The sequence below is a fragment of the Muscardinus avellanarius genome (assembly GCF_963383645.1).
Source record: "Muscardinus avellanarius genome assembly, chromosome: 4".
Taxonomy (NCBI): domain Eukaryota; kingdom Metazoa; phylum Chordata; class Mammalia; order Rodentia; family Gliridae; genus Muscardinus; species Muscardinus avellanarius.
In genome coordinates this window covers 116,162,891-116,176,843 of record NC_137789.1, presented here as the reverse complement: position 1 = coordinate 116,176,843, position 13,953 = coordinate 116,162,891, and the positions used below count along the sequence as shown (strand labels likewise).

The 13,953-nt window shown below is 38.4% G+C and overlaps 1 protein-coding gene across 4 annotated transcripts in view; it reads left to right on the top strand.

Annotated features, from left to right (window-relative positions):
• Positions 1–13,953, top strand: part of HERC4 (HECT and RLD domain containing E3 ubiquitin protein ligase 4) — a gene marked incomplete at its 5' end in the record, with an annotated part of 110,088 nt that overhangs the window by 46,301 nt on the left and 49,834 nt on the right. For all 4 annotated transcript variants that reach the window (XM_080694272.1, XM_080694270.1, XM_080694271.1 and 1 more), the window contains 4 exons: positions 2,017–2,147; positions 8,052–8,212; positions 11,199–11,275; positions 11,554–11,678. In XM_080694272.1, the coding sequence (XP_080550398.1) occupies positions 2,017–2,147; positions 8,052–8,212; positions 11,199–11,275; positions 11,554–11,678 (494 nt within the window). The remainder of the gene's footprint in view (positions 1–2,016; positions 2,148–8,051; positions 8,213–11,198; positions 11,276–11,553; positions 11,679–13,953) is intronic.

Genomic DNA, 13,953 nt, shown 5'->3' with positions numbered 1-13,953 from the left:
ATAAAAAATAGGGCAGGGGCTATAGCCCGGGGGTCTAATGCTCTTGGGTTCCATCCCAGACCTGCCAAACAAAACAAAAAAACAAAACTTATTCTGTCACTAGTATTGGGAAGAAGTAAGTTTTCATAGAAATAATAGAAGATAGCTGGGCGTTGTGGAGCACGCTTGTAATCCCAGTATTTGGGAGGCTGAGATAGAAGGCTCATGGTTTGCAGTCAGTCTCAACTACTTAGTGAGGCCCTTTGCAACTCAGTGAGACACTGTTTCAAATTTAAAAAATGGGCTTGGGTGTAGTTCAGAGGTAAAATGCCCCTGCGTTTCATTCCCAGTACCACCAAAAAAATTAAATAAAAGATAAACATCTTGGTACATAATTGAAATCCCAGTACTTGGGAGTTTAAGACAGGAGGATCACAGGTACGTCGTCAGCTTCAGTAACTTAGCTAGGGTTTCTGCAAAGTGAGACCCTATTTCAAAATAAAAAATAGGGATGGGAGTGTAACTCAGAGGTAGAATGCCCCTAGGTTCAATCCCCAGCATAAAACGCACACAATGCACACACACACAAAAAGCAAAGACTACTTGAAGTTCATACTGGATATTAGAAAGAAATAATACAGCCAGGTGTGGTGGCGTATGCTTGTAATTGCAGCATTCTGGAGATGGACATTGGAGGATCACGATTTGCGGACAGCCTCAGCTACTTAGTGAGGCCCTTTGCAGCTCAGTAAGACCCTGTTTCAAAAAATAAAGACTAAGCCAGGCGTGGTGGCGCACGCTTGTAATCCCCGCGTTTGGGAGGCTGAGACAGGAGGATCGTATGGGTTCGAAGCCAGCCTCGGTTACTTAGTGAGGCTTTCAGCAACTTAGTGAGACCCTGTTTCCAAATAAAATACAAAAAAAGGTCTGGGAGTATAGCCCGGAGGTAGAAAGCCTCTGGGTTCCACCCCCAGTACCACAAAAAAAAAAAAAAAAAAAGACTAAAAAGAAAGAAGAAAGAAAGGCCAAATAATGACCACAAAAAATGGAAATACATCAAATATATAAAGTCTATGAGTTTGTATTGATATTGCTATCAAATCAATATAAGCCAGTTTCACCACTTACCTTGGGAGTTACTAGAACAACTCATTTTTTAAAATTAGTAAATAAATACCCTGCCTTTCACTTGCAGTTTTTGTTTCAGGGTATTTTAATAGTTAATGGATTAAGTTTTTATAGAATTCCAACCAATAAGCCTAGAAGAAATGATAAAATTTTATTTTGTTGTAATGATTGATCTAGGCAAATACATTAAACATAATGGGGATGGATTAGGCTGACACACTCTGACCCACTTACTTACTTATTTATTTGGTGATATTGGGGATGGAACCCTTCTACCTAAGGGCTACACTCCCACCTCTGGGCTACACTCCCAGACCTTTTTTTAAAAAAATATTTTATTTGGAAACAGGGTCTCTTAAGCCAGCAAAGTTGGCTTTGAACCTGCACCATCCTCCTGTCTCTGATCTCTGGGCTATACTTCCAGACACCTTTTTTTTTTTTTTTTTTTAAATATTTTTATTTGGAAACGGGTCTCTTAAGCCAACACGGCTGGCTTCGAACCTGCGCAATCCTCCTGTCTCTGCCTCACAAGCGTGGGGATTACAAGCATGCGCCACCACGCCCGGCATCCACTTATTTTTAAGTGTCAACCACACATTTTGTAACATGCAATAAAATAGGAAGATTTAAACATGTATGGACATGGTGGCACATCCCACCAGAACCCAGCTTTTTGGGAGACTGAGGAAGGAGAATAACAGCTTTGAGGCCAGCCCAGGCAATTTAGTAAGACCCCGTCTCAAAATATAAAATAAAACGTCCTAGGTATGTAGCTTAGTGAGAAAAATAGAAGAGAAAAAAAAAAATCAAGTCCATATTAAAGACCAGCATATTTTTCTGAAGAGTTATCAGGTCTTCTAATAAGTGGTTCTTTTCTCTCATTCTTTTTTTTTTTTTTTTTTTCTCCAGGAAGGTGGGGTGTTTACTTTTGGAGCCGGAGGATATGGACAGCTGGGTCATAATTCTACCAGTCATGAAATAAACCCAAGGAAAGTTTTTGAACTCATGGGAAGTATTGTCACTCAGATTGCTTGTGGAAGGTAAGCTATTATGGAAAAGAGTAATTAGATCACTATACCATGATTATTTAGAGATTTTTAGTAAATTGCTTTAGAGATCTAATAATCTGAGGTAAAACATTTCTCCCCAATGCTTAACTTGCTGCTGAGGAGTCATAGTTTATTTTTAAAATTTTGGGAACTGCTATTCTATTTTCCTTCATGACTACACCAGTTTATATTTCCATCAACAGTGAGTAAGGATTCTAGTTTCTCAGCATCCTTACCAACACTCATCAGTTTTTCTTTTTTTAATCATTTGTTATGATAGAGGTGGGGTGGAAACTCATTGTGGTTTTGGTTTTCATTTCCCCGTGTATGGCCACACCACCCTGAATGCATTGAAACACACCTGATCTTGTCTGATTGTCTGATTTGCACTTCCCTAATGTTTAGTGATATTGGATATCTTTGGGGAGATATCTATGCAGACCTTTTTCCATTTTGAATTTTGTTTTTGTTTTGAGTTCTATATATTCTGGATATTAATCTTTATCAAATACATAATTTGGAAATTTGAAGGCATTTTTTCTTCTTCCTGTGGATTGTCCTTGTATTATGTTGGTAGTATCCTTTTATTTTATTTTATTTTTTTACTTTTTGTGGGTCAGGGGATGGAACCCAGAGGCATTTGACCTCCAAGCTACACCCCCTGACCTATTTTTATTCTTTTTTTTATTTTTTAATTTTTGGTGGGATTGGGGTTGCTGGGAACCCTTCTACCTCTGGGTTACACTCCCAGACCTATTTTTATATATTTTTTATTTGGAAACAGAGTCTCTTAAGCCAGCTAGGCTGGCTTCGAACCTGCGCGATCCTCCTGTCCCCACCTCCCAACACCTCCCAAGCGCAGGTGTTACAATCATGCGCCGCCACGCCCGGCGTCTTTAGGGTATTTTTAAATGGTGAAAAATATACAGAAGTTGAACTCAGCTGCACATATACAACTCAAGCTTTTGAAATTCTATTGATCAAAAGCAAATTACATAGCTCTTAAGGTATGAGGAATATACGCTTCTTAGTCACCATTAGGCTGTGACAAGAATAAGCATGAAGCCAAGTGTGGTGGTGTAAACATGTAATTCTAGCATTTGGGAGGCAGAGACAGGAGGATCATGCAGGTTTGAAGCCAGCCTCAGTTAGTTAATAAGGCCCTTTGCAACTCAGTGAGACCCTGTTTCAAAATAAAGAAAAAAAAATAGGGCTGGGACTGGGTGAGGTGGTGCATGCTTGTTATTCCCGCACTTGGGAGGCAGAGACAGGAGGATCGTGCAGGTTCAAAGCCAGCCTTGCTGGTTTAAGAGACCCTGTTTCCAAATAAAAAATAAATATAAAATGGGTCTGGGAGTGTAACCCGGAGGTAGAAAGGTTTCTGGGAAACCCAGTACCACCAAAAAAGAAAAACAAACAAACAAACAAACAAACAAAATCAGAGAAATACTTTATCAGTACCTTGTAAAATATAAAAAATCATTTAATATTTTCCACTTTTGTAATTTTTTTTATTTTTTTGTTTTTTGGTGGTACTGGGGTTCCTGGAAACCCTTCTACCTCCGGGCTACACTCCCAGACCCATTTTATACTTTTTTTTAAAATTTGGAAACAGGGTCTCTTAAGCCAGTATGGCTGGCTCTGAACCTGCGCAATCCTCCTGTCTCTGCCTCCCAAGCGCGGGGATTACAAGTGTGGGTCACCACACCCAACCACTTTTGTAATTTTAAACAGGTAAAATGTACACTATATAAATACTTATTCCAAGCTGGATGTGGTAACATACGCTTGTCATCCCAGTATTGTGAAGCTGAGATAGGAGGATCACAGGTTCGAAGCCATCCTTAGCTACTTAGTGAGGCCCTCTGCAACTTAGTGAGGCCTTGTTTTGAAATAAAGAATAAAAGATAGGGCTTGTGGTGTATCTTGGAAGTAGAATTCCCCTGGGTTCCTCCCCCAGTACAAATTAGAAACAAACAAAAAATACTTATTTCTAGTTTTAGAATTTTAGTTCTTTCCAGCTGGATGGTGGTGCACACTTGTAATCCCACCATTTGGGAAGCTGGGACAGGATTGTGGTTCACGGACAACCTCAGCTATTTAGTGGGGCCCTTTGAAATTTAGTGAGACCCTGTTTCAAAATAATGAAAAGTGGGACTGGGGGTGTAGTCAGAAGTAGAATAGCCCTGGGTTCCATCCCCAGTACCACAAAAAAAAAATTATTTAGCTATAAACTTGAGTAGATATATCGTTATTATGAGTTCCAAGAATTTATTCTGCAGAAGGAATATCTTGAGCAGTTTGACTTCCAGGTGGTTAGTAGTATAAGATTTTCTTTGTTAAAGGTGTATCCTTGAGCCAGATATGGTGGTGCATGCCTATAATCCCAGTACCTGGGAGGATAAGATAGGAGATTCTCAGGTTCCAGACCAGCCGTAGCAACCTAGCAAGACCCTGTTTCAGAACAAAAAAATAAAATGGGCTGGGGGTATATCTTGGAGGTAGAATGCCTCTGAGTATTTTGGTATTAATCCCGATTAGTACCAAAAATATATATTCTTGCTTAAAATTTTTGATTGAGCTGGTCATTGTGGTATATGTCTGTAATACTAGTCCTTAAGAGGCTGAGGCAAGAGAATCACAGGTTCAGGTTCAAGGACAGTTTCAACAAGTAGTGAGATGCTCACCAATTTATCGAGCCCCTGTTTCCAAATAAAAATAATATAGGACTGGGAGAATAATTCAGAGGTAGAATGCCCCTGGGTTCAATCCGTAGTGTCACCCCCCCCAAAAAAAAAAAGAAAAAAGAAAAATAAACACTTTTATTTTTAATTGACATTGACTCACCTGGATCTGAGGTAAGATGGTTGTTAGATTCTACTTAGTTTTCAATAGTGTTGGCTAAGTTTGCCAGGGAGTAAAGGTATTGCAAAACAAAAATCTGAAAACCAAAGCTGTTAGTTTGTATAGACGCTGAATTCACGCTTTAATAATTGCCAGTCTAAGTAATATTAGATTATATTGCTAAGCAAACCACTTCAGAACTTGGTGGCTTAAATTGTTTATTTAGCTAATGATTCTGTGGTTTAGTAGCTGTGGCTGCTTGGTTGATCAGCTGATCTGGCTGTGGACAAGAACTCTAGGGCAGCTTCATCCAGGACAAGTTGTTTCTCTATTTTGTATCTCACACTTCTGCTGCTAAACTTGGATTATTTTCATGATGGTGGAGCAGAATTCCTAAAGATAGAGAGGGAAAGAGTATAAAGCCATATCTGAGGCGTGTAGACTCAGAACTGCAACATCATCACTGCTGCTGCATTCTGTTGGTCAAAGCTAGATGTAGGCCAGAACCAAGATGTAAGATATGGAGAGGTCTAGAGAGCTAGTTCAGTGATAGAGTGCTTGCCTAGCATGTGGGAGGCCCTGGGTTTAGTCCCCAGTGCTGAGGGGAAGAGGGATACCTTATCTTGGGAACAGTTGCAAAAGTCATATTGTATAGAATAAAGGCATAGGGAGAGAAATAATTGAAGCCATTTTTATAAAGAACACATACCAGCCTGGCGTGGCGACATGCTTGTAGTACTCGAAAGGCTGAGACAGGAGGATCACAGGTTCAAAGCCAACGGCAGCTACTTAGCAAAGCTTTCAGCATTCTAGTTGAGACCCTGTTTCCAAATAAATAAATTTGGGCTGGGGTTGTAGATCGGAGGTAGAATACCTCTGGGTGCAATTCCTGGCACATACATACATACATACATACATACATACATACATACTACATGTTTCCAGGTGGCAAAGAGGTTTGAAGCAGGAAATGAACTCTCTTAAAACATGATAGAAGCAGGAGTGAGGGCTGAGATACCCTCTTCTCTAAGTAAAACTAACCAGAAAGGGTACATGCAATTAAATATATTCCTGCTGGCATGCGGAGACTTTTGTCTTTGGCCTGGTTTTTGGTTTGGAACTTCAAGAGAATATATAACCACAGGTTATCCGGAGGCAAGTTTGGGACCTGAGTTTATTGAGTTTATACTCAAATGCTTTATATTCCAAGAAAGTAATACAAATCTGTCCTGAATTAGTATATTTATAACTCAAAACATATAAAGGGTTTTTAATGAAATAAACTAGTGATTTGGGGAGGGAGGACTTCTAGAAATGTGGTAAAACAAAATCACTGAAACTGAAAATTCAGGGGCTAGATAAAATACTAGGTTGGGTACCTTTCTCAAAGAAAAGCTGTAATTTGAAAGATTCAAGAAATTACTCAAGGGTATAGAGATAAAGAAAGATTAAGAAACTGATAGGATTTATATTGGGAAGATCCAACATTTTTCCAAAAATGAGGAATAAATGGGTGAGAGACTACAGAAGTAATCCTTTAGAATTTTCCAGTTGACTAAAACATGAAACCTGAGATTGAAGATGACAAGGCCTATATGGGTAATCACATTTAACTTATTCCTGTACACACTAAACATTAGAGAGGTTTGAATAGATTAGTGGAGAATAGATCGGTAGGTCATCTTTGTCTTTTGTTCTTTCATTTCTTTAGGTTCCTTTGACCTAGTCGTCTGAATCAATTTCCCCAGAAAAAAACGGAACACTGTTTCTATTGTGATTGGTACCAAATTACCTGCCAAATGCTTAACCTAAATCTTTTGGGTAGTATCCAAATAGTGGGCCCTCATGGATCATGGCTCTAGGATAGAACCTGACCAATAGGAAAGGGGGAAAGGACCTGCTTGGACAAAATACTTGGGTGCTACTCTGGTGCTGAATCACTTGTTAAAAGGAATTTTAGTATAAATTTGATCCCTTCTAAGTTTGGACATTTTCTGGACCTAGCTTACATAGACTGCCTATGTGATAATGAATTCATTCTGTATAGATTAAGACTGTATTCTTTGTGTGTGTGGTTTTAGAAGACCACCATAATAGCTATTTTGTAGGTAAACTAGATAGTGAAAAAGTAAGAATTACACTAAAATGAGAAATTTTGGTTTTAGGCCAATGAAGCAGACATACCCTAAGTGACCCCCAGTGAAACATGCCATTATGTTTTCTCCTCTTCTGTGCAGCAAGAAACTGGGACTTCTTCCTAGCCAGTACATAATAGCAAAGGTGAAGGGATTTTTCAATTTTGGATGGCCAAGTAATTTTTAAGCACTTGCATTGTAATTACATGTTGTAGTAATGTTCAAAGTCAAACAAACAAACCTGCCCACAGGTTCTGGTGTGCTTCCCTTCGGGTTCTACCCTGCTGCCCACCTTTGCCTATACATAATAGTGAGATTGCTAATGGTATTGTCATACATGGACACAGTATAATTTGAACTGTTTCTTTCATCAATTCTTATTCCCCCATCCCCTTTCACTCTTTTACTGATTACTCTCTTCAGTTATCTAAAGTCTTTTGTTTCCTGTTTTCTTAATAGTTTCCTCTTATGAGAGAAAACATTGAACCCTGACTTGCTGAGACTGATCTCACTTATCATAGATTAAGGCTGTTATTTTGTACAGAAGTTTTAGAACTTAATACTAAATTTATTATTTATTATTTATTAATTTATTTTTGCAATACTGGGGATGGAACCCAGGGGCATCCTACCTCTAAGCTACACCCTCAGCCCTATTTTTTATTCTTTATTTTAAACAGGGTCTCACCGAGTTGCAAAGGGCCTCACTAAGTAGCTGAGGCTGTCCTTGAACCATGATCCTACTGTCTCAGCCTTCCAAATGCTGGGATTACAAGCATGCGCCACCATGCCGGGCTAATACTAAATTTATTTTTGAACAGAGAAATTATATCAATTAATATTTTCTCGGTTTTTCTCACTCTGAATTGGTTAGAAGGTAACACCAAATCTGAGATTTTCTATTATTTTATTTTAGGCAGCATACCTCTGCTTTTGTTCCTTCATCAGGAAGAATTTACTCCTTTGGGCTTGGTGGTAATGGGCAGCTGGGGACTGGTTCAACAAGCAACAGGAAAAGTCCTTTCACTGTAAAAGGAAACTGGTTTCCTTATAATGGGCAATGTCCACCAGATATAGGTAAGTTCTAATATATTGAAACTTCCGTATACATGTTAAAATTCTTATTAAAACATTGCTCTTAAGTGATAAAGCCTGTATTTGCAAAAATTCTAAGATACATTGTTAAGTTAAAATAGCAAGTTGTAAAACAATGTGTATAGTTGCTGGTTTGTTTGTATTTACTTATATATGTAAAAGAAATTTTGGATAAAGCAAAAATGGTTTCGGAGAGTGGATAATACAGCAACTAGTTAGTAATTAGGTACCACGGAGAGGGAGTTTTTGTTTTTATTTATTTATTTTTGGTGGTACTGGGGTTCCTGGAAGCACTTCTACCTCCGGGCTACACTCCCTGACCCCCCCTTTTTTTATATATATATTTTTATTTGGAAACAGGGTTTATTAAACCAGCGTGGCTGACTTCGAACCTGCGCGATCCTCCTGTCTCCACCTCCCAAGCGTGGGGATTACAAGTGTGTGCCACCACACCCAGCAAATTTTTGTTTTTAAATTGGGCTAAAGTTTAAATAACATAAAACATACCAAATTTTTTTTTTTTTTGTTTGTGTGTATATGTGTGGTTCTGGGGATTGAACCCAGGAGCATTCTACCTCCAAGCTATACCCCCAGCTTTTTTTATTTTTTGCCTTGAAATGGTCTTACTAGGTTGCTGAGAATCATGCTAAATTGCTGAGGCTGTCCTCAAACCTACAATCCGCCTCCCTAGTACTGATATTATAGGCATATACCATTATACCTAGCTCTAACAACCATTTTTAAGTTCAGCAGTGTATATTTACAAAGTACATTCACGTTGTTCTATCATCATTCCCCAGAACTTGTTTTATCTTGGAAAACTAAGACTTTACATCCCAGAGCACACTACCACTAAGCTACATCTCCAGACCTTTTTATTTTTTTATTTTGAGATAGAGTCTCGCTGGGTTGCCAGGTTGGCATCAAACTTGTGATCCTTCAGCCTTCCGAGTAGTTGGAATTACAGGTGTGCTCCACTACACTGGGCTAAAACTACTCTTTTTGGTTGGAGGTGTAGCTTGTGGTAGAATGCATGCTAAGCTTTTTTTCTTGTAAAACAAAAGCACATACTCATTTGTATCTCTGTCACTATTTTGCTCCTAAGTAAAAGTATAATTTACAGAATTATGAATGTCTTCAAGGCAATTAAAAGTAAGGATAATCTGAAATAGTGACCTAATCAAGACAACCCCCCATTTAAAAATTTTTAAATTTATTTTCAAAGTCTACCATTTTTTCTGGTAGTGTATTTTATAAAGAAGAATAGGGAGAAAGTGAGTTAACACCTCCCCCCAAATATGGAATCCATTTATATACCATAAAACAAAGCTGGGCATAGGGGGACAAACCTGTAATCCCAATCCAGGAGAATCATGGTTTTGTGACCAACCTTTGCAATTTAGCAAGTTAGTGAGACCTTGTTTAAAAATAAAAAAAAAATTAGGTCTGGGCAGTTGTGGTTCAGAGGTAGAATGCCCCTCATTCAATCCCCAGTACCATCTGGGGAAGAGCAGGGCTCAGGGTATAGCTCAGAGGTAGAATGCCCCAGATCATTCCCTAGCAACACAAATACAAGAAAACAGGAGTTAAACCAGATTGTTGGTATAGAAATAGAAAGTCAAGGAAGAATAAATTCTTACATAAACATTCTACATGGGTTCTGTTTCAAGTACAAAATCCATTTGGTTGTTTGGAATAATTATTGAGAGACTTTTAGAACACTTTGACAATAAAGTGTGATAGAGTGTGTATTATAGTGGAAGAGATAGTACCTGAAACATTAAATCAAGGCATCACTAAGGCTAGAAAATGGGGAAAAATTACTCAGCACATGAAAATAGTGGGGATAGCCAGATATGATGGTGCATGACTCTTGTCCCTATACTTAGGAGGCTGACACAGGAATATGGAAGGTTTGAGGCCAGCCCCAGCAACTTAGCAAAAACCTGAATAAAAATGAAAAGGGGTGGGAGGTAATACACACACACACACACACACACACACTTTATAATTCTGTTTTTGGTACATATAGTATAATATAAATAATAAACCAAGGAGTCAGAAGTAAGATAATAGATGGCTTATATTTGAAAATAATTACCCTTAATATACAAGAAAATTTAAAGCTGTATTATCTTTTGAACATTGAAAATGAAACTAATTTCGCATTATGACTTATTTATTCAAGCTTAACTTTTACTGTGTATTGTTTTCCTTGTAGGAATGAGTATTCCTAAGTGTGTACTAGGGATTGAACCTGGGGGGCATTCTGCCTCCCATCTACACCCCCAGCACTTTTTGTGTTTTGTTTGGAAACAGGGTCTAAGTTGCTGAGGCTGTTCTTGAACATGTGTTCTTTCTGTCTCAGCCTCCTAAGTACAATTGCCACTACACCTGGCAATTTTCTTTACTTTTTTTCTTTCTTTCTTTTTTTTTTATACTGGATATTGAACCCAGGGATATTCTAACTCCAAGCTACATATTCAGCACTATTTTTTATCCTTTGTTTTGAAAGAATCTCAAACAGGATCTCACTAAGTTGTAGAAGGCCTCACTAAGTTAGCTGAGACTGGCTATGAAGCTGTGATCTTCCTATCTCAGCCTCCCAATTTCTGGGATTACAAATGTGCACCACCACACCTGGCTTTTTTGTTTTTATTTAAGCTATCTCTTTCAACTTTCATTTAATTTTTATATTACCTTCAGTTTAAATTGAAATACACTGAGATCCAGACTTTTTGTGTGCAGGCAAGAAGAAAGGCTTATAAACTCACCGAGTGCTGTTTATGCTCATGTAATCATTTAATGTTCATCCTTTGGTCAGTCTCATCCCCAGAGCAATTAGAATATTCCAAGTTAATTTATGTTGTGAAATTCCTTAGATAATTAAGACAAATCCAATAGCAGTTTGATGCTTTGAAAAATACACATTTGGGTTGTAATTTTTGGCATTTCATTTTTATTACAGATTCTGTAGAATATTTCTGTGTAAAAAGAATTTTCTCAGGTGGAGATCAAAGCTTTTCACATTACTCTAGTCCCCAGGTAATAATATGGTCATGTAAATAATTATTTATCTCAAATAATTTTGAGAAATTAAAAAACTGATTATAATATTGCAAAGTATAACTGCCTTAATTTTTATCTATAAAATAAAATTTATCTTTCTGATCTATTTTATAAGCCTTTGTTCAAAGTACTTAGTAGTAGGGTTTATTCTGTTTAAAAAAATACAAAAAATATCACATACTGGGAGGTTCTTGGTGTTGAGTTATAGACACTGTCTCTTCCCTCTGACTAATCTTTTTAATTTAAAATTTTAGACCTGTGGGCCACCAGATGACTTTAGATGCCCTGAGCCTTCAAAGCAGATCTGGACAGTGAATGAAGCTCTGATTCAAAAATGGCTAAGTTACCCTGCTGGAAGGTTTCCTGTGGAGATAGCTAAGTAAGGACAACATTTTACTTTAGACAAACACAGCCTTTCAACCCTGTGATAGAATGGCCTTTATTAAAGAGTGTTACTGGGGATTGAACCAAGGGGCATTTTACCTCTGAGCTACAGCCCCGGTTTTGTTTTTTTTTTTTTTTTTTTTTTTTAGGTACTGGGGATGAAACCCAGGGGGATTCTACCTCTGAGGTACACTCCCAGCCCAATTTTTTATTCTTTATTTTGAAACAGGGTCTCACTGAGTTGTAAACGGCCTTACTAGTAGCTGAGGCTGTCCGCAAATCACGATCTTCCTGTCTCAGCCTTCCAAATGCTGAGATTACAAGTGTGCATCACCACACCGGGCTCTTATTTTTAATTTTGAAACAGAGCCTTATTAAGTGGCTAAGGCTGTTTGTGAACCGTATCACCACACCCAACTAGGAGTTTTCATTTCACCTTTAATTTCATTGAATATTCCTCCACTGCATGGCTTATATGTAAAAATGTAAATATCTAATTTTCATGATGATGGATATTTTAAAATATTTAAAATTGTACCAGTTGTAATTTTTTCATATAGATAAAGATGCCTAAGTGATAAAATATGAAATTAGCTGTTTTAGGATTGGGTTTAAAATATGTTCCCTTTGACATTATAGTGAGCACTCTCCCTGGTGTGGTGGTACACACCTGTAATTCTTGTGAGGCTGAAATAAGAGGATCACATATTTGAAAACAGCCTTAGAAACTTAGCAAGACTTTGTAACCAATGAAACCCTGTTTCAAAACAAAACATAAGCCAGGCATGGTGGCACATGCTTGTAATCCCAGAATTTGGGAGGCTGAGACAGGAGGACTGCATGGGTTTGAAGCCAGCCTCATCTACTTAGTGAGACTCTCAGCAACTTAGTGAGACCGTTTCCAAATAAAGTATAAAATAAACTAGGTCTGGGAGGATAACCCAGAGGTAGAAAAGCCCCTGGGTTCCACTCCCAGTACCAAAAAAGAAAAAACAAGAAGAAATTTAATCACATCGGTTTGATGAATCAGAAGATAAAATTAATATTTGAGAAAGTCTAGGGCAAGCAGTAATATGTTTTTAAGTATTCTATAATTATTCCTCAATAATTTATATAATTTCTGGCTGGGCATGGTAGCACACACTTGTAATCCCAGTACTTGGGAGGCTGAGACAGGAGGATCACAGATTCACAACCAGTCTCAGTTATTTAGAGAGGCCCTCCACAACTTAATGAGACCCTGATGCAAAATAAAGAATAAAAAAATGGGCTGGGGTATAGCTTGAAAGTAGAATGCCCTGGGCTGAATCCCCCAGTACTGCAAATAAATAAATAAACAAACAAACAAAGTAATTCAAATTAATTTTATTTTATTTTTTGGTATTGGGCATCGAGTCCAGAAGCATTCTACCTCCAAGCTATGTCCCTAGCCCTCTGCCCCCACTTTTTTGCAGTGCTGGGATGAAACCCAGGGGACTTCGACCTCTGAGCTACACCCCCTGCCCTATTTTTTACTCTTTATTTCGAAACAGGGTCTCACTAAGTTGCAGGGGGCCTCACTAAGTAGCTGAGGCTGTCTGCAGACCACAATTGTCCAGTCTCAGCCTCCTGAATGCTGGGATTCCAAGTGTGTACCACCATGCCCGGCTACCCCAGCACTATTTTTTATTCTTTATTTTGAAACAGGGTCTCACTGAGTTGCAAAGGGCCTCACTAAGTAGCTGAGGCTGGCCATGAATCCCAATCCACCAGGCTCAGCCTATTTTTTTTTTTTTTTTTAATTGTGTCACTATGTTGCAGACGGTCTTGCCAAGTTGCTGCGGCTGTCTTTGAACCTGTGTTCCTACTGTCTCAGTCTCCCAAGTACTGGGATTACAGGGGTGCACCACCATGCCCTGCTTCTAATGTGTATGTTTGTTTGTGTGTATTTTGCAGTACTGAGAAATGAACCCAGGGCCCTCTATCTCTGAGCTATATGCCCAGCCAGCCCTGTTTTTTTATCTTTATTTGAAACATTCTCACTAAGTTGCTGAGGCTGACCTTGAACCTGTGTTCCTACTGTCTCAGTCTCCCAAGTACTGGAATTACGGGGTGCACCACCACACTCTGCTTCTAATGTATGTATGTATGTATGTATGTATGTATGTATGTATGTATGTATGTATTTTGCGGTACTGAGGAATGAACCCAGGGGCCCTCTCTCTGAGTTATATGCCCAGCCCTGTTTTTTTTTTTTAATCTTTATTTTGAAACAGAGTCTCAGTAAGTTG